At 49.1% G+C, this 27,921-nt stretch overlaps 8 protein-coding genes across 8 annotated transcripts; 5 read left to right on the top strand and 3 right to left on the bottom strand.

The window, feature by feature from the left end:
* Positions 1–3,225: 3,225 nt before the first annotated feature.
* EDB91DRAFT_1241942 (uncharacterized protein) lies at positions 3,226–4,068 on the top strand (the record flags this gene model as incomplete). The annotated part of the gene is made up of 2 exons (XM_041322134.1): positions 3,226–3,905; positions 3,960–4,068. 2 exons carry the CDS (start codon positions 3,226–3,228, stop codon positions 4,066–4,068), a joined length of 789 nt encoding a protein of 262 aa, XP_041184730.1.
* Positions 4,069–8,254: 4,186 nt separating this feature from the next.
* On the bottom strand, positions 8,255–9,019 carry EDB91DRAFT_1095075 (uncharacterized protein). Its single transcript, XM_041316913.1, has 3 exons — positions 8,910–9,019; positions 8,707–8,770; positions 8,255–8,637 (listed from the first exon to the last, which is right to left on the bottom strand). Exons 2-3 carry the CDS (start codon positions 8,715–8,717, stop codon positions 8,403–8,405), a joined length of 246 nt encoding a protein of 81 aa, XP_041184729.1. The 5' UTR covers positions 8,718–8,770; positions 8,910–9,019; the 3' UTR covers positions 8,255–8,402.
* A 2,390-nt stretch (positions 9,020–11,409) lies between these two features.
* Positions 11,410–12,385, bottom strand: EDB91DRAFT_41703 (RNA dependent RNA polymerase-domain-containing protein). The gene is made up of 4 exons (XM_041327202.1): positions 12,329–12,385; positions 12,088–12,281; positions 11,870–12,042; positions 11,410–11,789 (listed from the first exon to the last, which is right to left on the bottom strand). Exons 2-4 carry the CDS (start codon positions 12,223–12,225, stop codon positions 11,504–11,506), a joined length of 597 nt encoding a protein of 198 aa, XP_041184728.1. The 5' UTR covers positions 12,226–12,281; positions 12,329–12,385; the 3' UTR covers positions 11,410–11,503.
* Positions 12,386–13,731: 1,346 nt separating this feature from the next.
* Positions 13,732–16,906, top strand: EDB91DRAFT_1095046 (plasma-membrane choline transporter-domain-containing protein). The gene is made up of 7 exons (XM_041316912.1): positions 13,732–14,813; positions 14,867–15,253; positions 15,305–15,693; positions 15,742–15,919; positions 15,972–16,047; positions 16,098–16,787; positions 16,838–16,906. The coding sequence occupies exons 1-6, from the start codon at positions 13,831–13,833 to the stop codon at positions 16,509–16,511; spliced, it is 2,427 nt and encodes an 808-aa protein (XP_041184727.1). The 5' UTR covers positions 13,732–13,830; the 3' UTR covers positions 16,512–16,787; positions 16,838–16,906.
* EDB91DRAFT_1095041 (uncharacterized protein) lies at positions 16,907–19,691 on the top strand. The gene is made up of 6 exons (XM_041316911.1): positions 16,907–17,220; positions 17,276–17,569; positions 17,616–17,834; positions 17,906–18,333; positions 18,384–18,463; positions 18,522–19,691. Exons 1-6 carry the CDS (start codon positions 17,020–17,022, stop codon positions 19,316–19,318), a joined length of 2,019 nt encoding a protein of 672 aa, XP_041184726.1. The 5' UTR covers positions 16,907–17,019; the 3' UTR covers positions 19,319–19,691.
* A 903-nt stretch (positions 19,692–20,594) lies between these two features.
* Positions 20,595–23,286, top strand: EDB91DRAFT_1262549 (uncharacterized protein; the record flags this gene model as incomplete). The annotated part of the gene is made up of 5 exons (XM_041324429.1): positions 20,595–21,176; positions 21,242–21,838; positions 21,904–22,056; positions 22,112–22,274; positions 22,337–23,286. Exons 1-5 carry the CDS (start codon positions 21,045–21,047, stop codon positions 23,284–23,286), a joined length of 1,995 nt encoding a protein of 664 aa, XP_041184725.1. The 5' UTR covers positions 20,595–21,044.
* A 591-nt stretch (positions 23,287–23,877) lies between these two features.
* EDB91DRAFT_1241937 (mitochondrial ribosomal protein L37-domain-containing protein) lies at positions 23,878–24,301 on the top strand (the record flags this gene model as incomplete). The annotated part of the gene is made up of 2 exons (XM_041322133.1): positions 23,878–24,016; positions 24,069–24,301. 2 exons carry the CDS (start codon positions 23,878–23,880, stop codon positions 24,299–24,301), a joined length of 372 nt encoding a protein of 123 aa, XP_041184724.1.
* A 63-nt stretch (positions 24,302–24,364) lies between these two features.
* EDB91DRAFT_1095020 (uncharacterized protein) lies at positions 24,365–27,491 on the bottom strand. The gene is made up of 12 exons (XM_041316910.1): positions 26,734–27,491; positions 26,529–26,671; positions 26,372–26,467; positions 26,075–26,322; positions 25,872–26,016; positions 25,715–25,816; positions 25,612–25,665; positions 25,361–25,561; positions 25,167–25,309; positions 25,009–25,113; positions 24,874–24,957; positions 24,365–24,825 (listed from the first exon to the last, which is right to left on the bottom strand). The coding sequence occupies exons 1-12, from the start codon at positions 27,459–27,461 to the stop codon at positions 24,532–24,534; spliced, it is 2,343 nt and encodes a 780-aa protein (XP_041184723.1). The 5' UTR covers positions 27,462–27,491; the 3' UTR covers positions 24,365–24,531.
* Between the last annotated feature and the right edge of the window lie 430 nt (positions 27,492–27,921).

The raw sequence follows: 27,921 nt of genomic DNA, 5'->3' as shown, positions 1-27,921 counted from the left end.
CCATTATACATGGATGGTAATCCATCTATTTTGGCGAGGATCCATCGTGTTGAAAGATCACAGATAATGCGCGGAGGTTCGAAGATCAGTTTATCAATGTGAAATTGAGGAGCGATGTCAGTAAGGACATCCGTGAGGAGGGTGCGTGTTGAGTGGACAAAGGCTATGTGATTGCCAACATGAGTAATGTGATTGTATCGATTACTGTAAGATGATCACCGCCATCCAACGATAACTGCGTACAAGAAGGGCTTACCAGTAACAAAACTGGACGACCTAGGAGGATTAATCCGACGATCACGGTGCAGTTGCCGTCGGGTCGAGGCACAGATCGATGGCAGTCTAGATATCGACGCAGATCAGTACTGATCAAGCATAACCTCGATGTAATCACACCAGCCAAGGGAATCCGAGAAGGACGCTGAATGCCATGAAAGAGCACTAGATGCCATCGATTTCGCATTTTCCCGCAAACGTGACGAGACAAGACGGCGACTAGATGTGGTAATTGATGACCGGGCATTTTTATAATTTATTGTTGAATGGTGCTTCAGCTGACAGGGGGGCTTCGCGTGCTCCATTCGGAGAGAGTGGCAGGTTATCACACATCTGGAAATCTGGAAAGCAGTATGCGAGATGGGGGAAAGTTAGAAGGGGGTGTGGAGAATATTAATGCTCAACGGGATGGAAATTCGCAGAGGCGTGTTCTGGAACATCCGTTTAAGTCTCCGTCGGCCTTCAAGAACCAAATGAATCACAGGGCAATCCAAGTGAACGGATGTGGGCCTAGCCAGGTGACCAATCTTCCCGCCGAACCCCAGGGAGATAAGATAACAACAAAATCAGTTGCCCAATACATACTGAAGATAATGGCCAAGCCCACGATGCGTGGTGAACGGTTCCTGACCCAAGAAACTGAGATGAAAACGCCCTATAAGTGGGCCATCACACAAGCATACAGCGTGCATTACTAGCAGTATACGTGCCAAGATGATCGTCTTGTGACCATATCGATGGCAAGACAAAGGCCATCCTGTAGCGTGATAAAGGGCCAACTAGGCCCGGCCGTGCACGCATCCTGTTTGACACGATCCAATAAAAGCCAATAAAAGCCAACCAATAAGATAAGCGCTCTATCCAAAAATGCATATGTTGGCACGGTGTGATCAAAACGAGAGAAATTCGTGACTGCAACGAGGGAATGGTGTGGCACTAAAAAGCACTGTGGCAAGCTGTACATGTAGTGGTTTTGGGGATGCCAGCTCCACGCTGCCAGGAAGCAACCAGGATTACTTATGCTTCCATTCCATGGGTACTAGTTACTTCAAGTTGGTAGTTATCTGGATTGGGCCCAAGCTCCGTTGGGGCCCTCTGCCCTCCACGCACACCGTTGAGAGAAAAGGGAACTTGTGATACGATTCGCTGGTAGCAGTCTATTGAAATACGTGCGGGGGAATCCGCCACGCGAGCTCGAGGGGGCCTGCGAAATACCCCGTGAGGAGAAAAACGGGGATATTTCTGGTAAAAGGATTGTCAATCCAAGGCCGATGCGGTGTATGCGGCTTTTGACGCCCATTTCAGTACAGCTCGTTCGATAATATCAAATTGTCCAAAAAAAGAACTAAAAGACTAAAATAAAGCGGATTCGGGATGGTTGGATGGAATTGATCACAGGAACATGGCAGCTGGCTGACACGAGGGCGGGTTGCAACAGGCCAATATGGCTCAACGGGTCACAGTGCGATATTCTCTAGAAGACATGCGTAACGGGGGCCTACTGCGACGGCGGTTTGGCCTTGCGAACCAGGGCGGGAATCACTGCTATATGAACTAAGACGCACTTTGAGCCGCCGAAAGATGGCCGGGACACGCCAATATTGGAACACGGTATGCACAGTAGGCCAATAGCCCAGACGAGACTCGTTGCCTGAAGCATCGCAAGCTTTCATTAATGGATTCAGAGGCGCCACGGTCCGACCCCCCTTTGCGGACGATCCGATGTTTAGAATGTAATCGATTGTAACGCGATGAAGAAATACTATGTATGAAACTGTCTCAGTTTGTCTTAGGTGGATGGTAAAGTAGATCGCCGGGACTGTAGTGCAATCCGGGGAGTTGTGATTTGAAACAAGCTTATTGGACGCTGCTGGAGTATTCTACCGGTAAGATCGAGACGATGCGATACCCGGGGAGTGATTGGGAGCGACGTCGCGGACGGTACGAGCACGCAAAGTGAAACAAAATAATATTAGCCGAAATGATTAGGATTTGGTATGGTGCATTGTATCATGCGGGGGTCAACGTTCAACTATCATGATCTAAATTCTATGCCGAGGGGATAGATTATGGAGGTGAGATATAGATGGGCCTATGATGACATTACGAGGCACCGAGAAAGCAGTATCATGTCATACTGATATGATAACAGATGTAGCCATTGGATCCCGGTAAGCAGATCGGAAAGACCCGGAATAGAGCGAACCAGGTGTTGACTCAGCGACCAGTCAGCTGCGGTGCCTACGGAGCATTCGAGTCATTGATGGCGTATTCACCCGGCCAGGTCGGTAGGCTCCTAGCTGTGCCCAGCAAGTCGTGCCAACCTCGCGTAGTTGTACTTCTGATTGCGATAATCTAATAAATGAGAAGTACGGAATGCGAGGAACTCGAGGTAAAAACGTGGAAATTCAGTAGTAAGAGGGCATTTCCAGATGAAGAAAGAGATAAAGAAATGGATACATACTGTGCGCAATCGCCGCATATCTCAGATTTAGTATAACTTCTATATCTGGATATAATTTCCTAATATGGATAGGGTGGTGTATCGATTACGCGGTTGTATTGGGTTGCCGGTTTACCAACTCACCTTTGTCAGTTGGGTGCGTATATAAACATCCTCCTGTCCTCCCATCATGTCCGTATATCCTCCCCCTCTTCCCGTTACCGTACAATCCTGTACGATATCTTGTTCATATAACATCTTGGTTATAACCCTGGATATCCTCCTTGACCCTTGAAGTTTTTTTGACCTCGGTGACGGCCCGCCGTGCTTCTTTTCAGCTAATCCGCCTTCCCTGCCCGTAAATTTAATCTCGTCATCGCCTCAAACCGAACAGTGGCTCGCGGTATTCGCGCACATATAAGCACATTAACATTTTTTTCAATTGTGCGGACATGTCCCGCATAATTACAAGCACCACACAACTTGATCCAACACCAAAGTCCACAATGGCATCTTACGATTCTGCATCAACATCACAAAGTGTATGTTCTCCACATGTTGAGCGTCACCGTCTCAGACGCAAACGCTCCCCTTCCCCATCATCTCAACACTTCAGTGTAAATCCATTTGCTGCTCATCGTCCATACTCCCCTTCTACTCGCGCTTCTGACATCGCGCGCCTCCTTGACCCAGCTTACGCTTCACCGTCCCATCAAACTGCCTTCAAGGCACTATCACCTCGAACTGCTATCAAAGAGGTCTACGTCGATCACCACGGTGACCTCCACGACCCCGATTTTCGCGACTTCCCCACCTTTGGGCATGCTAAATCGAGATGGGAGCGGTCATATACAGATGAGAGTGATGACGCAGAGGAAGATGAGGAGAACTTCCAAAGACGTGTTTCTATCGAGAAGCAACGCAGACGGCCTTCCACCACTCCTTATTACGTCGCCCCCGCCTACTATCACTACGACGAGCCTTCGTCGTACGAGTCAAGACATCTAGCTGAAGTCGACGACGAAGACGATCAGCTAGATCATCATGAACGCGCCCCTCTCAAGGAGAAATGCTTCATTACGCGATCCAAGTCTCCTGAGAAACATTCTCAGTCTGAGAAGGAGACTTATCCTCAGAACCCTCATGTAGAGGAACCTGAACCTATTGCAGCTGACAGCGACTTCACGTGAGTTATGTTCCAACTTCAGTTGTCTTTCAGTAACTGACAATGTACTTATAGACCTACGTGTGGACACGTTATTCGCCGTCAGTGGCATGCCTTCACGCTGAGCCTGCGCTTCAGTCTATTCCGGACAAAGCGTAGAATTCAGCGCAGAATGTCTGGTTAAATACGACACCCGGACCCCACCCTATGCTATCACAGCTCCTCGCGCAAAATGTATATGCTTCCCTCCTTTTGAGCGCATGTCGCCAAGGGTCGCACGACTTTGCATACCCCAATACCCAACGGGACACGTCGTGCGTTGCACCCGTCCCTTGCGCGCATGTTATTCTTCAACCCGACGCCGCCATATTGTTCCCTTCAACTTCGTTTATTCGCGGCGCCTTTGACTGCGCAACTCAACTCGCGCAACCTTCCATTTCGCATTTACCTTCCTTCGGCATTGTGTTATTCTCGCATCGTTTTCAATTTTTTCTTTCGCACGCGCAATGGACATCTATGCAACAATCATGCATCTCACATTTCTATTCATTGATACGGACCGGATATCTATTCATCTATCTCTAGGTCCCCCGGTGGGACTAGCCACAAAAGTGGTTGTGGCAGGAAGTATTATAGGGACCCGAGAAGGGGAGCAGAGGAATCTAGCCGAGAAGGGGAGCGATCGAACTACGACAGAAGAGGTACGAAGAATGAATCCAGTGCAACGAAGGAGTAGTACTATACGTAGCATACTCAGGACGAGACGCAATGACAATGAAATGACCGCATCTTCTTGGAGTGAGTTCAGATTCGCAAGTGGAGGTAATGGCTCTCCGTTCAGGCTAGACCGGCACTTGCCGACTTCGAATGACAGCTCAACCGCCTCATGCCGCCTCATGCCTGCTCTTTCAGCGCTCCTCAGGTGTCACGCCGTACTGCACACGGAGAGCATGGGAAGAATTGGGAATCAACTGAGCCCCAACGCGTAATGCCGTCGTTTCCCTCGATTACATCGGACTGCTCTGCAAAACTGCTATTCTCCCATGGATAAGTGTTGACGCTACTTGTGGGACGTAAAGGGGCGCGCACGCGTCCTTCCAAATTACCAGAAATGTACTCGTTGAGGTGCAGTGATCCTTTCCTTCACCGGATTTGTCGATATTCCAACACAATACCGTGTGGTTATGGAACCCATCCTGCGTCCTCCCGGGAATGTGAGACCCGATCCGAATGTGGCGCGATGATGGTTCCATGGCATTAGCTCCTGCCTGGTCTTATCGCTCTCTCAAGATACGTCGCTTCAATATCAAGCGAAGCATTTCCACCACCACACGGCAGAACTGAATGGAAGCCTTGGAATGGTGTGGTTACTACCGTGGCGTGGATCACCGGTCCTTTGACCTGTCCTTATCCAGGTCGACTTATCTCAAAAACGAACGTAAAGCAAAGAGTCTGAAGGCGCGTGGTCTTTTGTTCCTATCACGACGCGTTCGTTCCGGCGGGACTATATTCTCGTCTTGTCTCGGCTACCCCACACGCGTCGTACCTTACGGGATGCACCCTTGAACGTTGCGCGCCTGATGATTCCGGGTGATGCGTCCGATTGTCCGTGATTTACATTTGGACACATTACCTTTTAGTTATCCAAGTATCTGCTGCTCATGCCCAAATGGTGTCATCTCTCTGACTCAATCTGGACCTCTATCGGCCTATCGAGTACCTGTTGATGCTCGACGTAACATCACTGCAACGGGCTTTGGCTGCTCCGATTCATGCTGTCATGATTCTTGGCGCATAATCCTGTACTACCTGGTGGGATATCCAATCTTCAGACGTATTTGAATGTGTAATCCAGGGTCGAGCCCGCACGCCCTCTGCAACGCGTTCAGTCTTCTGCCTGATCAATTATATGCATCTCAGACGTTGCTGCGCATCCTATTTTATGTGGTAAGTGATACCTCTTTTCTGTCTCCGGGTCTCATTCGCCAGATGTTTGATCGGCGTCCATCAGTCCTCACTCGAAAGGCGAGTTTTTAGCAGCGCCTTTGACTTCCCCCGCAGCTGTCAACACTGCATTTTCGTTTTACTACTGGTGTGTACTTATCCGTTTCTTCTATATATCGGGTGCTCTCCAATTCGCAACCTGATAAGATAGCGTACACGGTCCCGAGATAACTGCAATTTCGCTATCTACCCGAGCGATGTTGCTTCGTCCGTATTCATCGTTCCTCGTTTCATGGTATTCGCTCATCTGCTTAACCGAGCCGCGCCGCGGTGGCAATACCGTGTCCACGTTTAAATCCTTCCTCAGCTTGGTGCGCGAAGCTAGTTCATCTAGCTAAGCGAAGAAGGGCTTCTTCTTGTTAAGTTGAACACCTCACGGTTTCAGTGTGGTGTGGAGCTTCCCTGCTCAGCATCGAATGCTGTGTTCCTGCAAGACTGAAGGTGATCTGATGAACCTACCAGAGCGGAGTACTGAACGGCCCCACTTTACTTCCGCGACGAATTAGGCATCTATCGCATCATAGGTAATATATTTGATGGAACGCAAGGTTTTTCCTTGTAGGCCCTACACTTCTTGATCCCTCACTCTGCCACCGTACTGCTTGGTTCTACATATCGCAGAAAGGCATGCATATAGGCAGTGTTGACATCTTTAGTTTTACCCTTCACTATTTCACACCGACATTCATTTGTCCTTTCCCCTCCTTTGTTCTAGATCGTCCATGACGCCTCGGTGAGTCCATATTGTCCCCACGCTTCTGCCCGCAATCAACATCGATTACCCTTTGCCCAGCGATTATCTCTTATGTCTTCAGGCGCCTGACCGTCTCCTATCCGTTTCATTTCGCTAGATTCCGAATCAGTGAGTACCTTTGCATACGCCCATACCTCTGATTTGGGCTGATCATCCCTTCCTTACGCGTCTATCCAAATTCGATCACACAAACGTTGGTCTAGATCTCGTCCTGAGATGCAACTGGGGAGAGGTTCATTCAAGACAGACCGACAACGCACGCATCTCATTGAAAACTTCATAAATCCCGCTCATCTCATTTCGACGAATAGGCAATCTCATACGATCGCGGGGCGACTCTCGAGGAAACACTGTTCATATCGCAGTACATAGCTGCATTGACCCGCGGACATCACGATAACTTCGTGGTCAAACCGCTTGACCAAGTTAGACTTATTCGCCTATCTCGTTAATTGTTATGCATCTCATTCCTTTCGCTGTCATGCCGTTTCCCGCGATGCTTTCGCAGTACGTCAGACTTGTAAAGCTTTCACCTGATTGGGATTGCCGCAGAGACGCTCGTACCATGCGGTGGCTTTAGGGAAGATCAGAATCGTCTTCTGATTGGCAGTCTTTAAGCAAACTGTTAACGTTCTTGGTTTCTGAGCGGGGTGGTACTTGTTTTCGATTTCTCGATTTCATGTCGTGCCATTGCGGCCTGGGCCCTGCTAGTATGGTACGCAGCACCTAGCCTACTTATCGTGTGTGCTGCTGGTTTCAAGCCAAGTTCCCATACACACCTTCTTTACACCGCCTTACAATGGAAGAGCAATAGATCAAGACACACTTGCATGCAACCCTGCAATTCAACATCGGCAAACGTTGGCCTAGCTGAAAATTCGTCTTGCACATCAAAAGGGTACTACTAAGCAATACCCCAAACAGGCTCGTTTTCTTCCTTTCTCGTGAAGACTACTTATATACAGTTCTGTCACCAAACACGTGGGTTTTACGAACCCAAAGAGGATTCGCGCTGTAATCGCGCTGTAATCACGGTCGATGCTTTTGGGGTATGCTACGACGTCTTTGACCCGTTTGTGGTAAGTAGCCTCCGGAGGTGACGGGGCTGGGTTAGATGTACTTACGGCTGATGCTTAGCACCGCGGGGTCTGATGCGATCAGCGCACCTGTTGACAGAAAGAATCACTTCTTTTCGTTTCATTTAAAGTATCGTATGCGTAGTTGTCGGCCCTCCTGGCGAACAAAGAACAAAGGTCAGTACAGGGTTGCACAATGCAGGTGTTTATGGAGCCGCGGCGCCGCGAAGTCATGTTGATGCAATTATACCGTATGATGCACCTTGTTCTTCGAGTTATCGATGCATGTGAGTGATAGAAAGCGAGTAGAATGATGTCTCTGAAGTCACCGCTTTGATAGGCAACTATCTGTGGCGCTGGTGCTTAGCTCCGCTGAAGGCTAAGCCAACATGCCTTACACAAGCCGTGCTTTGTTGCACTTCCTACAGTGGACTGAAACCATCTTGTGGTAAGTAGACTCTGGGGGTGACTGGACTACTTATGCGCTAACTCAAGGTCACAAATATCCCACGTGGACGGACATGGATGGACGTCACCTTGGAGTATCCCAATAAAGGTCCGGAGCAAGGTGTTAAAGTCGGCTACGCCCGACCATTGGTTAACAAGGATAAGGGCGCTGTCATATTGCAGGATTGACACGTGCGACCATACCATCATCGAGCTCCTCACCGTCAAGTACAGAAGTTACCGGGATGGTGAGATGCCCTCCGAGTCCTTGTCATCAATCTTTGACTTGACGCTGTCGATGACGTCGGATGACTCCACCTGTATAGCAATGACTATGCCCGAGAGGTTCCTGACAAAGAGCTGCATGCTGCCACGGAGACACAAGACCAGATGAAAGGTGGACTCCTTCGATATTGTAATTGGAGAGTGTCCGACCATCCTCGAGCTGCTTGTCGGCGAAGATGAGATGCTGCTGGTTGGGTAGGATACAACCGTCGTCAGTCAGGATTCTTTAACTGCGCACATACCCTTGGATTCGCACCTTGACGTCATGGACGGTGTCAGAGGACTCGACCTCGAGTGCGATTGGGTGTTTTGACAAAAATCTGCATTTTGTAATTCGATCAGCGTCGTATAGGTTAGAGTAGTAGGTGATCAAAAATATCACGTGAGGACCGTGGAGTCACGTAGACACCGTGATGTCCCCACAACCTCTTGTGTTTGTTAGATTAATACAATACCCACAAATTCGATGACAGTTCAGAGTCCAGACAACGGAGGTGCACTCGAGTACTGGAGTGGTGCAGTAGATGAAGATGAAACTGAATTCAGCTTGAATGAAGTATACATTCGATATCTCTCGATGGGGAATGTTACAGGTATCACCTCTCTAACTCTTAACCTACTAGAGTACGAGCCAACTTGGCGTTCATGCTTCCCAACAAACAGTGCCCGAGAGAACACTGTGGCGTGTATAGTCAAAAAAACGGCTATGGGCTCGGCTGCTTCCTGATCACATGGACTGCAGGTCAACTCGACAATAATGGGTACGAGATTCGGGGGTGTCCCTCGATCTGTGAATATGTCATGAGCTACGATTGAATGGGGTATCAAAGATAACTCTTATACCCGAGACACGAAATTTGATCGCGGTCTGGAGGAGAGTAGTTGATGGACTTTTGTGACTGTGCACATACAGTCCATGAACTCGTGAGGCCATATGGCTATTTATTGTTGCGGCGTGGCGAAATGGTTTCCTGCTTGTTGTATGACAAGTACAATCAGAAGCTCCGTCGAGCGTCCTGGAGAATTCAAGTCAGTGGGTGGCTGCGACAGGCAATAACAGGAAAAGCTAACATGGTGATTAGGGGGAGGTGCTACTAGTTTGTATGAGGAGATAGTAGTTAGTACTCTTGACCTTTTTATGCATTTGAAGAAAGGCTGTTCGAATTGGATATTGGTGAGAATCGTGCGATGGTAGCAGGTGGTAGCACAGTACTCCGGCAGATCAAGTTATCCTCGCGATAAGGCTATTGCCACAGCCTCATTTCTTACAAGGAATGGTTGATACACAGCACATCAGAAGGAGCTCGAAGACAGTCGGGGACAAGGTAGTTCCACTGCTGTGCCGAGGTATCTAGGCCGCTTTCCACTCGATATCAGCTGAACCTGTACATCGTACATTGATACCTTAAGCTGGTGGTAACTGCAGTTCCTGCAACTGCAACTGCTCCACAGTCAAGCACGACTCGTAACGCAACTAAACCAAAACTTTGCGCGCCATAACCCTCTTTACCCTTCTCATGACTTAGCGCCCAAGCAGACCACCCCTTCTCTAAACCATCCCGCAAATCTTCAGGTGATGCGTCCTTGATATCCTCCGGCATTATTCTGCTTTGAGTATCCTTAACGAGGACGCGAATGCATTCTTTCGTTGCGAATCTTCGATCTTTCTTCCATCTCTTCTGCGAGCACTTGGAGAGAATAGTTCCGACGACAATCTCCTCGCGCAGGCGTGCACCAGGTGCCTGTGAGAGTGTATGACAGGTTGCAACATAGATAAGTTCGTCCGAGTATGCTGAGTATATAGTGTCGACAGAGACATCGAGCTTCGAAGGCCTCCGGCGCTGTAGTTGTTGTTCAACTAAGGGACGAAGTGCAACAGAGGTCGCATTACTCAGTGGATTCTCTGGCTGCTGAGGAATGGAAGGGGGTATTTCCTCGAGTTCGATATCATGATAGAGGTGGCCCAAGACGCGGTCGGACTTGTAATAATCTGTCAGTCGGGGAGACTCCTCTCCCGCACGCCAATCAGGTTTGTAGAAAATGAGGTTGCGAGAAATATCTCTAGCACCAACCTTCCATCCGTTCTTTGGATAGTCGACGGCTTGGCTATCAAGCGCTGCGAGCTCCAGGCATGCCTTATTGAACGTTCCTTCCTAGAACGCCATGTGAGCTTGAGCTGTCTATGGCATCGATGACGCTACATACGCTAGCTTGATCTGCGGAGAATAAGTCGGTGTGTGATTATCTTGGAATAGGAAAATTGCCTGCAATGGTGATGTGCTTGTCGAACACCAGTCCCTGTGACTCAGTTCAGTCCTTGAGCAGCCGGCTCTCGCCCGGAATTGACGTACCACAACATCTGAGTTGATATATTCCACTACAAATTCACACACGTCGTCAATTGTGCTGGGCCGATTGATTGTGAAAGGTGGTCTCGAAGGATAGGATGCCGGATCACACTAATCTGAGATGATTAAGGGTTGATGTTGTATGATCTCTATGAGATCGCCAAAAGCAATGTGAACCGCAGTTTTTATGACTGAGTAGCACCCCCCTTACCCGTCGAGATTGCCACCGGCGAGCGAGTTCGGCTAACAACTTGTGCCTATAGTCAAACATAGATGGAAAACATTCGAACATGCTTTTACCTTACCGGCGGATGAAAATACAACTACATTCTTCAGGCGACCAAAATGCAGAGTTTATCCGCTGGAGGCTCTCCGAAGGCATAAGCTTGCTGAACCAGACTCAATTTCAATCGCGATACTTGTTCCGACAGCGCAGGGACATACCATCACCTGAACGTATGATAGGACTCCTCGAGACAATACAAGGTCCTTTAAGCCATACGGGCTCACTGTCCAATCGCGTTTGGACACATGCTGAGGGTAAGGTATACGAGCAGAGCGAGTTGTCAGATAGAAATGAGTGACGTACCATATATATGACCGGAAGGAAGCTTGAAGACACTCTGACAGCCTCTTTGTTCATAAGGAGGTCCCTCATCCGTGACGCCAATCAGCGTGTAGCTATTAGGAATTGAAATGCGTGTATCATATTTGACTGCTCGCAGGACGTGGTTGATGGCATAGGCTCGCACTTGGTGTCAAAAAAGGAGTGTCGATATTCCGCTGATGAAGGTTTGGATTCAACTCCAGATCAAGAGAGTCAAGTTTCCGCAACGTCGACGCTAGTTGACATAATCCGTAGCTTTCCAAAAGCCTCGCAAAGTTATCGATCGAGTCATCAGCGGTGCGCGCCTCCGCAACGACCTCTTGCTGCAAAACCAAAAAGGTATCTTTCGAGGCACCTCGGTCTTCTAGAACCATGATCAGAAGCCTGCGAAAGACAGTATTCAGATTGTGAAAACGAAATGAAAAAGAACAGAGGGTGCAGTAAGGAACCTATTCCAAACTAACCTGTTAAGATGAGGAGTGTTGGGTTTCACGACGTAACGAGCAATCTCTATCGTAGCATACTCTTCTCCATGATCCTTAAACTTGTTCATGCTTTCCTGCAAGCAAAGATGGATTCCCTGAAGTTCCTTGTCAACAGCCACGACGCCTTTGTAGCCAAGGAATCTGATTTGGTACTGTAGTCCTGTTCAGAACAGAAATTCAAGCGTGAAGCCACTTACAGCTGAAGGTTTAACTGCATTCGCACTACTATCTCGACGAGCGTTGCAGAGCGTTTGCCAGATTTCATCACCAAGTTTCTCGCTAATGGTGCCAATACCGTCAGAAAACATGATACCGTTTTCGACAATGTCAGGCATTTCCGACCACGCGACCAGTGAATTTCGACCGACGGACCTGTTGCCGTAAAGGCTTGCTGGAAGACTATTAGAAGGAAGGCTTGCAGCATTACATCCGACTCACGACCATCCGAGCAGCATGCTTCGAAGGGAAGAAATGCACCCGCTGAAGTTTCCTAAGCCATCTCTTATTTTTTGCGCATCGACGAACCCTTTGGTGTTGTGCCGGAAGGAGCTAGCAAACCAAACAGCATGCTTCCTCAGTGCAGATTGGGAATATGCTAAAAAGTCGAAATGTTTGCCCGCCAGATCAAATACATTCTTCAAAAAATCTCCGACACGATGCCTGACAAAGCTCGCCCCATCTACTTCCCTATCCCAGCGATACTGGAGACGATCCTCGTCACGAATGACTCGGATGAAGTTGCTTTCATGGCCTTCATACTCGCGGGTGACACAATTGGATTGCATTATGTTGGACCCTTCGAGGATGAGCCCAGTCGGAGTGATTGTAACGTGATAAAAATAAAAGCGGCCAGCAGGCACCTCGGAACAGACATTGCCGAGCTTCTCCGTAGCACCACTTCGAAGCACTTTTGAATTGTTTGACCTGGAGAACGAGCCGCGGCTTTTATCATAAAGAAGCGTATGGCGGCGGCGGATCAGTTCGTCGATTCCCGGCCGCAAATCCTGGAGTTCCTTTGAATGTGCAACACCATTCCGAAGAAGGGCCTCGATCTGAAAGGCTACAGGCCAGTTTGAGCCCAATAATTTCAGCCATTTTTCTACCAAGTCGAGTCGCTTGCTCGTGAAAAGTTCCTGCCAGGTAGCTTCGACTCCGTCGATCGGCGGACGAAGCCCTGCAATTTTACAGGACTGCTTAAACTTGTTCAAACCTCTCGGATTGTCTAGGTCACCCGGATCGCAGAGGGTGATACGTATGTGGTGAGCATACGGAGCAATTCGCTTATGCCCTGGGTGTAGAGCACCAACGCGATGGCGATAATTTGTTGACGTCTTTCGTTTCAATAATCGGCGGTGTGAATAGACCGAAACATATGCCCAGGGATTCTACATTCAAACCCTCAGGCCACAAGCATCATGCTTACGATATTGATCACCAAAACCATCGCCCACAGGAGGTACCCCTCGCGAGGCGACGGGCTCCTCCCAACCGGTGACAACCTAAGTCAAACTCAGTACCTTGAAAAAGCTGCAAGCTAAATCGCACCTTGTGTTGGTCGAGTTTCGACTATTACATCTATGGAATAATTCTGAATTCATGCTTGAGGCAATACTGTGTCTCATCTGCAGTGCGGATACAACGCTGTCGGGTCTGGCGCATTCCTGTACATAGGTGGATGGCTCAACGATATGAATACACAGACATAGTGGCGTTGTAGCTTGGGGCCTTTGGCTACCCTACTACGTACGATTGGGTCCTGGTTGGGAGAGCAGACCAAATTATCGGTAGTTGCCGAATATGGCAAAATGTTCCTACGATTACGCAAGTTAACCTTTGACCAGGTTTTTATACGACGCAGGCCAAGAGCTGCAACATAGCTCCCGGATACGCTAGCTCACCAACTCTGCCTACGACGACCAAGAAGGAGACGTAGTTTGGCGATGGCAAAGTCATTCGCTCAGTACGCCTCCCAATTTTTGACCCAACAGCATAATCCAGCATCGAGTCTGTCTTCTTCGCAGCCTCTATTCTTTTCATTCACAACCGACGAAGGGTCTCGTACAGGTGATGATCATGACACAGACGTCGACGACGTTGACGATCCCCATCTGCGTGCAAGCAGAATGTCGAGTCGAGGAAATTATAGGAGTCGAGCACATGATATAGAGGATGAGGACCCATATCTCCGCTTGGACGAAGGGGAAATCCCTCCAGGAGCCTCTCATCATGCTTCTCAGTCGATTCCCTTGATGGCATCTGACTATGGCCAAGCTGAGTCCCAAGACTATCCAAAGGGCTGGCTTGCCCACCAAGCATCTCCTCCTCGAAGAGTTCGTTCGCCTTCACCATCCCTTTCATCCTCATCTCTTGGTTCACCCGGCTCTGCAGTCGGGTCACCGAAACTCATGCCTAATCGGTCTGCTAGACCTCTGCCTCCTCATCCTCCACCTCCGCGAGCTCACGAGCCAGTCTCGTTATCTCTGACCGAGTCGTTGTTACCGAGAGATGGTACTTCACGCCCCGTCGACGTATTCTCATTACCGGACCCGCGGCATATCACTCGAAGTCGACGAAAGTTTAATGACTCGCACTGGACCATAATTTGGTGTACGGGAGTTTCTCTATGCGCCTTCTTTTCCATTCTACTACTATTCATGGGCAAGCATCGCAAGGACGACCAACGGAGTGTGACGCTCCCATACACAACTCTGCTACATACAGTACCCCTGCTTACCATCTTGACATTTTTGAGCGCTATCATGGCGTATGCCCACGTTTTCCTTCTCCGCATATTTGTTCGTCCAGTCATGGTCGCAACATCAGTATTCATACCAGCTACACTTTTTATCTCTGCTATTTGGGCTTTTGTTGGTAGTTTCATGTGGGATGGAAACCAAGAACCAACTTGGGGTGAGACAGTTGGGTGAGCACTTTTTCTGGTCGTTTTGACCGCGTAAGCTCATCAGCTGTATCCAGTCTTCGATTATTCTCACTTGTACCTCTCGTTCTCTCCGTCATCACTGCCAGACGCCTAGTGGATTTACCACGAGAAATCCATTCAACTTCATCCATCCTTGATCTTACCACGCGGCTTCTCCTTGCAAATCCTTTCCTGCTCGCTGTCTCTCCTGCGATGCTCCTTGCGATGCTCCTTGCATCTATACCATTCATTACCCTGATATTCCGACTCCTTTTGATTGGTTATGTCTCTGACCCCAATGGGCGACTAGAAGGGCATGTTCGAGGATGGGCCAACTGGGCAATATTCGGTGCAGTCTGTGTGTGGCTTTGGAGCTGGGCTGTCGCGAAGGGCATGTTGCGTACGACTTGTGCGGGTGTTGTTGGCGCTTGGTACTTTGCAGAGTAAGCGTAATTTTTGCTTCGGTTCTTATCGCGTTTGCTCATGACTCACAGCCCCGATGCTCCAATCCCACTGCCAGGTGATACTCGCACCATTCACGCTGCTCTCATGCGGGCTGCATATCCATCCCTTGGATCGATTGTCCTCAGTGCGCTCATCCTGACAGGTATCCGATTACTAGGGCTCCTTACCCTGGCCTTGCGCTGGCTTCCACTCTATCTACCGCTTGCACTGCGTCCATGGTGTCAGCCTCTAATGATGGGTTCAGGCATGGCAGTCGCATATTTAGAGAGCGTTACAATATCCTTGAGCAAGTATGCGCTCGTCTATACTGGATTGACCGGCGACCCCTTCTTTGTGAGCGCAAGGAGAGCTCGGGCTCTCACTGCTGCCGTTGAGACTGTTAGTGGAGGCCGGTACCGCAAGAAATTCAAGACTGAACGTTCGTTTATCTTACGGTTCACAAAATCATGGCTGACGTCTCATGCAGCACCATTAAGGATGCTTACCTACGCACCATTAACGCTGACATTCCCCTTCGCACTCATGACGTATCTTTTTGTCGCTCACACATTGGATGCGCCTAACTATGCATTGGGGGCCTCGCTACTTGCTGGTGGTGTCACTGCACTTGTGGGCTTGTTTTGCGTGGGACTAGTCAAGGATGTGTATGTTTCGATCAACATTACGACGTTCTCGTGCTAATTATTGCCCCGCTAGTGCTGATACGCTGTATCTGTGTTACTGCATTGACAAGGATGTGGGTGAGAGGCATAGGGAGGAAGTGTTTGTTGCTGTGGGTGTATTTTTGGACCGGCTTTAGACACTGCTTACGTCCGCGCTCAGTTCGAATACGAGATACAACCCCGGGCTGCGGCTCCACCGCAACCACAGGCTCAGCCGCGCTCGCCTCTATCAGGTCGGCCTGAACAGGCATCTCCCCCTCGGGTACAGCGCCCAGCAGCCATGTCTCCACCACGGTCCAACCCACCGCGCGCACCTCAACAATATTCTCCGCCCCCTCCGAAACTTGTTCACCGCCCCATTGATCCCATCCAGCTGCTACAGCCAACCATCCCAGATGCAGACATCGATCCTTTCGAACATGAACCACTAGGGTTTGATGCACCTGCAGGGCAAGTTCAAGGGTACGATCTTTCTCCCAAGCCTCGTCGGGCGTCATTGGACGAAGAGAGCCTCGATGAAGACGACGAACACGGTGAAGAGTCGCAGCTCTTCCCAGGGTCTGGGCTTTTCTGATACGAGTAGAGCAGGCACTTGAACTTGTTTATAATCACACTAATCTGCGAAGTTGGTGACATCTTAGGATAGATTAATCGTCCTGCATCATGCTGTATATTTGCACGTCTTGTTTTGTATTTAATGTATATTCATCTACATACTCGTGTCCCTGACCAGATATCAATGTAGGATGAGGAGATTGATCCCCAGGAGCCATGCGGCACTAGTGCTGACCTCCTTTCATACACCTCTCAAGATCTCGTTCACAGGTGTTCACAGCAACAACCCACTTAAGTATGACTAGTACTGCGATGCCTCATGATGCTCCAATCATATACTTGCAGAATGCAAACCTGGATTACTCATCTATGTTTCAAGTTCGGAGCAATCGGAACGTCAATCTGGGAGACGCAACTTATGAGCACTGATTGTTTCAAAGCAACGTCAACAACTTGAACTTGAGCTTCTGAACGACCCTACCGGGTACTAGTATACCAGATTCACGGTCTACTGCACCGACCAAGAAATGTCAGCTAACCAGTCTAAAGGTCCATATGACCCTTCTATCATGGCAGAGTCCTATGCGCAGTGGGAAAAGTCACTCGAAATCGAAATTCAGCGAACTTTTGACACGGTCAACCGCGATGTCTTGGAGAGCCATATGGCTAGAGACCTTGCCAGGCTCAAGGATCCTCAGGTGGACCCGGATTTCCTTTGTACATGGACGGTGCGTAGCCTTTATGTGATCATCGTTCAGGTAATGCCAACTACTGTTATTTCAGGGCCTTTTATGGGACAGGACCTCATTGTTGAGAACTGCAATTGAAGCCCAACGAGCACCCCCTGGTTTCAACTATCTGATCAAGATCTGCTTGAAGTACAACCTCGTTGAAATCATGATAATGATTACGTCGAGATATGGCACGTTCAGGCTCGGCATGAAGAATGGGCATGCACTGGCCAGTTATTGCGGACTCGCAGTGCTGGTTGACCTCTTGCACATAGGGACAAATGCAGAAAGGAAATCGATTGCTGACGAAATGATGAATCACAACATTGTAGATCTCTGCTTTGAGGTGAGGGTATGCAATTTTGTTTGAGCGAAATCTGAACGATGTATAGAATATAGATAACTGGCTCTGCGCGCATCGCAGACTTGCTGCTAGTACTATTCGCTCTCTCGCTGGTCTAATTGGGGATAGGATTTCTGCGTCCATGATAGCGGATATCATTGCGAAGCTGTGTGTCTTTGTCCTTCAAGGACCCCGGATCTTTGTCGAACAGTTCTATGCACCGGAGACAAAATGGCAGGGAGGGATAATTGTTTTAAGAGGGCAAAATGTGGGTTTTTGACTGCAAATGTGCCCAGTGGAATTCCTGTTAATGCCCTTTCCTCGTCATCTATTTCAAAGGCCTCCGAAGCGGAGGTGGCTAAATGCGCTCTGCGATACTCTGGACTGGCTCATGACGATGCTCTCTGGGCTGCTCAAGGTCTTGTTTGTGCCTATCCCATGCTCCCTGCGAAGTTTCGCCTGGAAATTCTCAAGAAGAGACCGGAAATTGTCGATTTGTTGATAGATTGTGCCATCACTACTCGACCAGCATGGTACCCTGAGCGGCAAGGTGATGCGGTTGCGTGCGAAATCCTTGCACTTCTGTTCCAATGGCCTCCTTACATAGTACCCGGTGTATCTTCGCCGTTGGATGGCTCATCGAGGGCCCAAGAGTGGAAAGCTTTGTCTCAAGCCCTAAAGATAATGACTTCGCGAGCAGAATGGAGCGAGAAGCTAATTGAGGTGTGGATGAGCGTCGAAGAAGAAGATTGGCGCCATGTTGAGTCGTCAGTTTATACCGTTGACTGCACTTTCCTTTCTGACCCTTTGTACACAGATTGTTCAACAACGTTAAAAATTATGGAGCAAAAGCCCTCCTTGGGAAAAAAACATTTCAACTTGCATTCGAACTACGAGGTATGGTGGCTGCGGTCAGAAGATGCTTCATTGCTGAGTTGGCATCTGTTTTGTTCAGGGATTAAACGGATATCGATTTTGCGGTTGATTACTACCTTGACTCATGCAGCAGACTCGTGTGGCATTACCAACGCAGAGTTGGAGTCTCTCCTTCGTGTGGCCTACGTTGCATCACAGAAAGTAAAACAAGCAGACCCAGACAATGAAGGAGATCATCTGGTCTATGCGGAGCGAACACAGGATATGTTCGCACTGCAAGTTGGCGACTCACGTGCAGCTCCCCAGGTAGATTCCCCCTTGCAGATCGCAGAGGAACTTGTTATAGGTCCTACAGCACTCGCGCGATTGTTGGCCGTGCTCGCCCAACGGGGCATTCTCGACTCAATTCAAGCTCTCAAGAAAGCGCCGAGTGGTCTGTCGACTGCAACTTCCTTGGATCAAGTACAAATAATTACACATCCCGAAATCATACGGAAATTCCTGTTAATCGCTTTCCGGCGTGTGGAATCTCGTACAGAGTCTGGACGAAAGGTCTCTCAATCAAATCCATCCTACGCTCGGATGCACTTCATGTCCTCTGCAGAGCTCGCAGCCTCCTTGGTTTCGTTTGACAAATATACGCGCGGAAAATACGCTGGGGAGGTCAAGGGTGTTCGAAAGCAACTTGTCGTGGCACTCGGGAATGCATCAGAGATGGCTATCCGAAGTGGACATAGTCAAATTGCCTTGAGCCTTGCACTTGGCGCAATAACAAGCGCAGAAAATATCCCCGAGACAGAAGGTCTTGATGAAGCTATTACGGCCAAGAACATGCGACGAGCTGATCAAGCGAGAGCAGCACTTCGCCAAGGGTAGTTTTCCTCGCAGCTTATCAAGGTTCTTCGATTACGCTCCACTCTATACGCCGAGCGAAGCGTCACATTTGTCCGGAACTTAGTTTTCTGAAGGGGGATTAGATGGTCCCGAAGGGATTCAGAATCCAGATAAGTGCCAGTCAAGATCGGCGCTGGAAGGTGGGGCTATTAGTAGTGGATAATCGGTAGTGCCCTATCCACAGGGATGTACTTTGAGCTATGCCATCTGGGAAAGGAAAACTGTAATACAACTGTCGAAGAGATCCGTCCGTGACTGCTCGGAAAATCTGAACGGTCTCTGCGCGCTGCCCAGTTTCCTCAGCAGAACGCATGAACGAATTGGGCAAATTAACTTTGCGCATGATTGCTTCGCCAATCCCACCATGCCCAACCCTGAAAACATGATTGATGGAAGATACCTCAAGGTGGTTAAAAAGGACATGGAATATTCGGGTTGTTGTGGAGTAAGTACCTCGTGTTGGATGGTCCGTTAGTGTTACCGTCTGACATGGACAATTTTACATACATGCATACTACTTACTTACAAAATTGATGTCGAGTTACAGAAGATTAAAGTCTCCAATACCACGGTCAGCTGTACTCGGTTGTACTGCATTGAGCAATTTATTTATATCCCAAAAGATAGGCTAACTGACCTGACCCGACAGCGCTACGTCGAATTTTTCATCATCATCTCCAGCTTTGCATGTAGGGCGCCATCGCCGTCTAAATAGTATTACTGCAACAATGCAGTCAGAAGAGGCACAAAACATGTCGATGGATAAAAACACGAACAGATCTTGTTCAGCGCCATAATCAAGCATCCAGCTTCAGAATTACAACGATAGCCCAATAGCTCTATGGCCATGCGCACCGCAGAATCTTATCAACCAACACCCTCGGGACCCGGGACCCGGATCCCCTTTGGTTTGCCCTCTTCACCATGGTGCTGTTCTTCACATCGTAACTCGTTCCGTGGCGCTCGGCGCTGACTCGCTGTGTTCTGAATCTTCGAAATACTGCTAAGGTTGCAATACGCAATGCCTTCTGAACCGAGACCTTAAGATCTTGAGGCTCGTGCATCTCAAGCATATCGATTGATAAAGAGGTACGATCTACTTACGCTTGCGAGTCGTAGCCTTCGACGGCCGAGGCGAACTTCTTCAAATCGTCGGACCATTTCTTGCCATAGCTTCGTCATTTTAGCAAGGTCAGATCATGCATATGTCTGCGTCCAGAATACAAATCAGTACTAACTAGCATTTAACGGCGCGTAATGACTTGCTGAGCGACGAGTGTGGCAAAGTTGACCTGGATACACCGACATCATTCCGATCTATCTTGATGCTCGAAGTGAATTGAACGCAGCAGACTCAGCGCGCCGTTAGGGTGCTGTTGAACGTGCTGAACGTGCAAGGTCTGCGTCGAATAAACTCGCCCGCGACAATCAATGGGTGTGTGCCTAACTTTGGGTGTTCCTATACAAAACAGGCCTTGAGCTTGTACTAGTCAACCACATTGGCACGCAGTAGACATACTCGTGCGTACCACGCGCAGGCCCAATGCTCCGGGCTAGAGGCCCAGGCTCCCACGCTGAGGTCCTTCCTTCACTACTTGCTCGGACCGCAAATGAATTTCGACCTGCAATACCTGTCTCCCGGCTTCTTGACTTTCTTGTTCTTCTTCCCTTCTCGTTCTTTACAAACTGACTACTCTTCCCATCCACCATGTCTGCTAAGGAAACCAAGGAAATCCAACACATTGCGGCCGCTGTTCGCGTGCTTAGAGAGTCAGCACCTGCTCCTACAGCTACCCTCGCGCATCTCGAAACGTGGGGAAGAATGGTCATCCAGTTTCTGGTAAGTCTTGTCGCGCTTCGTCTGCTCGGGCGTTCGGTGTTTAATTGATGACTCTTTTTCCAAAGGATCATCTTCGCGTGAGGCGGCGGCACCTCTTATCACTGACGATCGTGCAATCTCTCGTGACTCTCTTTCACGATCGAGTCGATGATAGACGGATTGTGGAATGGCTTCGATGGGGCGAATCTTGGATGCCGAGAACGATAATCGCTAGGGCAGCCCCTCCGCCACCTTCTGCCACCCAACAATTGTCGCTGGAAGTTGCGACTTTGCCGTTTGCGAAAAATAAAGGCAAGAAGCGAGCCGCGACGTCGTCTATCGATGAGACGAACAGTGATTGCGGCCGTGTTGATGGTGACGATGTCGACCACCCTTCGAACCAGGACCGGGCAGATAATGATGTAGAGGCCCAGATAGGGAGCGAAGATGATGGCGACGATGATGATTTTATAGAAAGCAAGGATGATGATGACTATGATGTTGATTTCGTAGAGGGAGAGGATGACAACGATTTTTTAGACAGCCCACCCAGTGGTCTTACTGGTTCGAGCATCGCTGCTAGGCGCCCTCGTCGTCGTCTCACACGTTCGAGTGTCGCGACTGCGAACTTGCAACAACTATTGCAACCTTCTCCTCGCTCTGCTGCGGCTGGTAGAAGAAAGGTTCATTCTTTATCTTTATCTTTGCTTCTCCCAGCTGAATTTTCATGTCTCCCCTTCGCTTCCAGTCTCCTGTGTCGTACGAGCGCCCTACCAAACGAGCTCGAATAAATCCCCCTGGTGCTTCACCGTCTGATTCTTTGCAATCGGGCCGAAGCCCGCGAAAAGGCATGTCGGTCCGTGCTCTCCTGGACATGTACAAGCTTTGCCAACCCCGAAAGGTATGTCGCTTATTTTTAACACCTGATGAGTCCGTCACAACCTTGTGCTCTTCAGGTGCGCTTTAAATGCCAACGCTGTCAGTTGTTACAACCATCGGCCAAGCCTTGCCTAACGGTGACACGAGGTGCGAGTGACTTACCACTGGATCGCTGTGCACGATGCATCACCGACCATAAGAGTTGTGAGTGGAACTATGGGGAGAAGGCAAAGAATCTTGGTAATTTGTCATCACAGTCGTCATAGTCCATTCACTAATGCCAGCCTTGTTTTACTCTGTAGTATATCGTACGGATTCTCGTTCGTTCTATGAGCCACCCAATACTTCTTGCCCTCCCACTCGCACCTACTCTGGTTCTGGCTCTTCCATCCGCGTCCCACCTGCGGGTGGTCCACGTCGTCCTTTGCCCGGGCCTAAATCAGCAAGGGCGAAGCAAACAAGGGATCTGCACCCTCCTGCGCCTCCTACCTTCTCTCGACCGCATTTCAGGACAATCCCTATTCTTCCTTTGCCTGAAACTGATTCTCCTATCACTACAAGGGAGATAACTCCCCTCCTCCCTTCTTCACCGCCTGCGATGCAAGTGGAAATGGATTTCAAAGAGTCTAGTGAAATTACTGGAGATGGTATGGCCCAGCTTGTCGATGAAGATGTGATCGTCGATAAATATGCGATCGCCAGAGATACGATCGTCGATGAAGATGCGATCGACGAACACTCGATTGACAAAATCCCACAGGTTCACTCCTACACCAATGTGGGGGTGCAAGTCCCTTCTCCACATCCCGACGACGACGTCCTCTATCGTACTTTAGGGAATCACAATTTTGCTTCCCTCGGCTTTCCTCCTCACCTCGCCAGGATCAACTTGCGAGCAATCGAGGATGCACTATCTCCTATGTTCACTCTACCCACCCACTCTAATAGTAATCAGCTCTTCCTCGATACATCTGGTTCCCCTGCAATTGCTTCATTACCGCTCATGCCTAGCTCAGAGCTTGTCGGGCTCAATGAAGTACTATTAGTTGATCGATCCCATCAATATTTCAACCGCTTGTTAATTAATTGGGCGAATTTAAGGTCGGTGGCGATGGATCTGCGCACTACTGCGCGCAATCTTGAAGCTGTTCAGAATCGCTGGGGTGAATTGCAGGAGGTCAAGGCTAACGTTCAGAACCGGGGGTCTAGGAAAGGCGTTGTGAATCAGGTGGGTGAGGAAGGGAACATCTAGGTTTGCGAGTGCTCATAGATTTTTTGCACTGTGTTCTATTTTACTTACTGTTCTTACCTGCTTCACCACTATGTAGAAAACTCGTGTGCTTGCTTGCGATGTGAAGTCGCAGCGAAAGTGAATAAAATTGTAAGTCGAGGGGAACTAATTACAAGGCAACATACACTGGTGGAGTAGGGACTTCGACATCACTTGGTTGTATGAAATCGGAATAAAAATAAAAGACTTGGTGGGGAGAACACACAAATCAGTACCAACCAACAAGCACGACGCTATACGCACAAGGATGTCTTGAGCATGACAATCCCAAGTTGCCCGACCAGGATATCCGTTCTAAATTTCGGAACTAAGTATAGTTTCGATTCATTGGCTATTGTTTCTCTGTTGCAATCACCGATTTATTTGGGTCCGTACGAGTCCCAAGCATATCAACTATAAGAAATCTCCCTAGCTAACAGACACCATTCGAATGTATCGTTCGTGAATCGTGACGCGTGAACGCTGAAAGACTTGACTTACGTTGTGACAGAAGGGATGCTGTGACTGTCACGTTTACATCGTATTGTGACAAAACTGTCACATTGACTTGCAATGTCCTTTCTTGCAGTCCTCTCTCGGTCGTCCGTCCGGCGAGCGTTCTCTCCATTTCTTGCGCGCAGCTATGCTGCAAAGGGCCCTACTACAGAACGGAAACCGAATATAGGTGCAAAGGACACGTCTACTGCTGAAGGTGAACGCGCAGAGTTGGATACCATAGTACTTCACGTTAACAATTATCCCAGAAAAGACACTTTCATCGTGTCCTCCAGGTACAGTCCTGGAAGGATTGAACTATCTGAAAGGACAACCCCCTGTGATAGCACTGCCCGACGAAGAGTATCCTCCGTGGCTATGGGACCTTCTGAAGCCGAAAGTATATGAAGATGACGGGCCTGGAGGCAAAGCAGAGAAGAAACGGCTCAGAAAAGAGAATCAACAACGTATCAAGGACCAGAACTTCATGAAGACGCAGTAGTCTAGTGGTGAGCAATTTTACCATTCATGCTTGACGATCTTAGACACGTTCTAAAAGATGACAGGCGGTCTGCTTCGTGATACTTCGATCTGCCATCCTACTCCCTCCGCATCCATAGACAGCTCCGCGAAAAGTAAGAGGTGGTGTCGTGTACTTAATATCCGGGTACTTGCAACGAGTTCCTAATGTGCCATTCGCATCTTTCATCCGCTGAAATGTTTGGGGATATGTCAGTCATCTCCACTATCCTCGTCCATAACATCGTCGACCTCTTTCCTCATGTTTGGCACATTCACATATGGCACCTTGTTCCGGATCCACCGTCCTAGTAACCAATCCACCCTGCAGAGTCCTGAACCCGTTGTAGATGCGAGCAGCGGCGCTCCGCCGAGGCCATTTCCTGAGTTCCAAGTAACACGATGCACGCCTACTTCAGGTGGCCACACACCCGTGCTGATGCTCGTCTCAGATTCATCTTTTTTGGCTTGTTTCGCTTTCGGATTCGTGGACCTTTCTTGAGTTTCCTGGCGGATGTCAGTAAACAAGGGAGCCGAATCTAGAATGATCCTCACTTGTGGAAGGAAATGATCCAACATACGAAACTCTCCTGTCTTTCGACTGTAGTCAAGCTGGAATATTTTGTGGACGAAAAATGGCTTCAAGTATCTTTGAGAGAAGAATGCTTATGATCGTCACGGGATACGTACCACCGATCCGCCTCTTCTTGTCGACTTCAGAGTGTTGGTCGTGACGCAAGAGCCATCTGCTGACCCGACCGCTAGCTGAGCGTGGTAGTCCGACGCACTAACGCTCTGCATTTTTTTTAATCAAGGGGGGCAGTAATATTTACTTTTGTGGCACATACCCACACCGGCCCGTCGGGCTCCAAAAGCACATGCCCTCTGCCTAGCGTACTGGGAGATACTGAATATGCTTTGACAGTGTTGTCGTGATCAATCATGATCGGTCCACCTGCGAATGCGGAGTATGTTGTGCTATTGATAACATCTTTAGGAAACGTGCGTCAGATAACGGTACATGCTCATCGAAGGCACTAACCTCGTGTTCTGTTTACAATATTTCCATGTGGTTCTCGGATGTCAGTCAGACATTCTAAGCCGTCGTATCCGCCGGTGGCGAGAACCGTTGGATCCTCAGAGGTCAATGGCATTCCAGAGCCATTCGTCGGCGGGATACGAATCCACGCAAGGGCTCGCACAGCGGACTGGTGTATTGAAATGTAATGTGTTGGAAGGATGTCTTGAGGAAAATTAGTCACGATACGAAAAGTGAGGGCGGCCAGAACTCACTTGGACCTTGACCTGTTCTGACTGCATGACCGATGTCATATACAGCGACGTAACCTACAAGGTGGTGATGAGGGGCATGGCGACTATAGGGTAATGGCCAGACCATTTGTGCAACCGACGGCGATGGTTTCACTGTTAGCCCAGTCAAGAGACCAGCAGGAAGTTTCCTCTAGCTCGATGCGGAGAAGGGGTTCGGGTAAATGCACTGTTTTGTGAACCTATCTCGGTCGTATGTTCATAAGGCATTGCTAACGACCCACCAAATGTCGGACGCATTGGGTCGCCGTTTTTGCTTCTTACATCCTCTGGGTCTGGAATGACATATACGGTCAATGAACCGTCTTCAAATGTCCCTGCTAGTAGCCCTAGCTTTCGGGGGTGTTCTTCCATATGAGCCTCATTCCACTGTTGTGCTCCTACTATCAGCGAAGTGTGAGTGCTATAGACACGTCGCCAAACACACCTGATCGTGCGAGGGAAGAGGGCACCACTTAATTTCGAATGCGGGCCCTGACTCCAAGCAAAGCACCATCTCACACTTCAACTCCCCGGCAGATAAACGATCTGCCTGCGAGCTGTTCATTTGCTTGGACTGCAAACCCCATATTTGTATGCAAGCGGGAGCTGGACGCTGAACTTTTGCACCGATCATCGGGGAGTGCGATCGCGATGGAAAAGGGGCGACTGCAAGGTAGTGCTTATACCCCCGACCTGTGTATCATCTTAAGCAGTGCCTATTGATGAGTGAGCGCTGTCTTACGGGGTCGGTCATCTGGATATGTCGGGCACCAATCTGCGCCCCACGCAGGAGCTCCTGTATTGAACACGAAAGATTTGCCTCCGGGAATAAATTCTGCTGTGAATAAGGGAGTCGTAATCGTGACCAATGTCAGCGAAGGTAGTATGATTGAGCATACATGTAGCATGACTGTCGAACATGGCCATCTCAACGCGAGTCTGGCGATCATGGAGTCCAAGGAAGCAATGCACAGGGGCAGGGGGTCGCAGCTGACCATCATCTGTCAACACAGTGTCGGTGGGAAGATACCTCGCAGCACCACTGAGAAGGTTTCGGAAGTGAGTCAGTCGAATGAGCACGCACGGATTATGAAAAGAACTCACTGCTCATTCAGTATTGTCCATCCAGATTTTAAAGTGACACCTTGATGAACTCTGGGACGTCTGCACGACTCATTTATTGGATTCTCTGTCCCTTCCAAGGCCTCCTTGAAGCATGATCGATCTTCCATGATATTCCACACCGGACCAGGGCCGACATTGTAACCCCAAGCCTTGCTGATCCGATCAATCAAGGATTGTTCTGATGTCATACTATTGGTTGGCACGATGTCCGGTGGGTCGAACAGCGTAGGAGGGGCATCAAGTCGCTCGACTTTTTCCTTGCGAAGAAAGACTGGCATAGCTCTGTGTCGATGATGAACGCTAGGATTTGGTAGTACATACATCTTCGCGATCCTTGGGGCAGACATCTTAGAAGTAGATGCCTGTGCAGACTGGGATTTTGGTGGAGGCTTATGGGACCGTCCTTCTCCGGTTTTCGAGGGGAGAAGTGATATCGACCTGGACCCTGCAATAGTAGAAGCTTTCAACTTGCCCCGTTTTGGCGCTTCTTGGGGTGGTTCATCGTCTACTTCAAGAAGATCTTCAGGCTCATTCTGTACATCCTCGTGGGCATCTTCCGAAAGCTTGTCCGGTGCAAAGTCACTCCCGCTATCCCTGTGCTCGTCAAGGGATCGCTTGGGTAGGCTTGTTTCATCGTTTTCATCGCCTATAGTTGCAAGCGAGGCATAATTTGGTCGGGATGTACGAGTACGCAGCTGTCGGGGCATTTTGGTGGGAGGATGAAATGCTATGTTATGACATCAATTTACAGTTTACGGACTCGGATATCTTAGATTTACTATGTACGACGAGACCGACACAAAAAAGGGTACATCACAAGCAGACGACTACGCTTTGAGATGTCTTACAAAGTCATGACAACGGAGTGGGATAATTGTGAAACACGGTATGGACAAAGATGAAGTAGCAGTATGTTTGCAGTATGCGCGAGAATAATGACGTACGAAAGGCGACGAAAAGCTTCATCGATGGTGACCTTCAGTGTACTGAGTAGGAACACAACAAAACCAGAGCACGAAACGAGCCCGGCATCCAGCTTTTCTTATGGTGATATCAGGTCGCGATACCGTTCCCGTAGCCACAGCGGTACCAGCAACTATGGGAAGTGCCGTAGCAGCAGCAGGCCGTAGTTGCAACGATGACGGCTTGCTCGGGGTCGCTGCGCTA

The sequence above is a fragment of the Suillus paluster genome (assembly GCF_016628075.1).
Source record: "Suillus paluster strain FC165 chromosome Unknown EDB91scaffold_1, whole genome shotgun sequence".
NCBI lineage: Eukaryota > Fungi > Basidiomycota > Agaricomycetes > Boletales > Suillaceae > Suillus > Suillus paluster.
The sequence above is the reverse complement of the archived record's forward strand: the minus strand, read 5'-3'. Positions and strand labels throughout refer to the sequence as shown.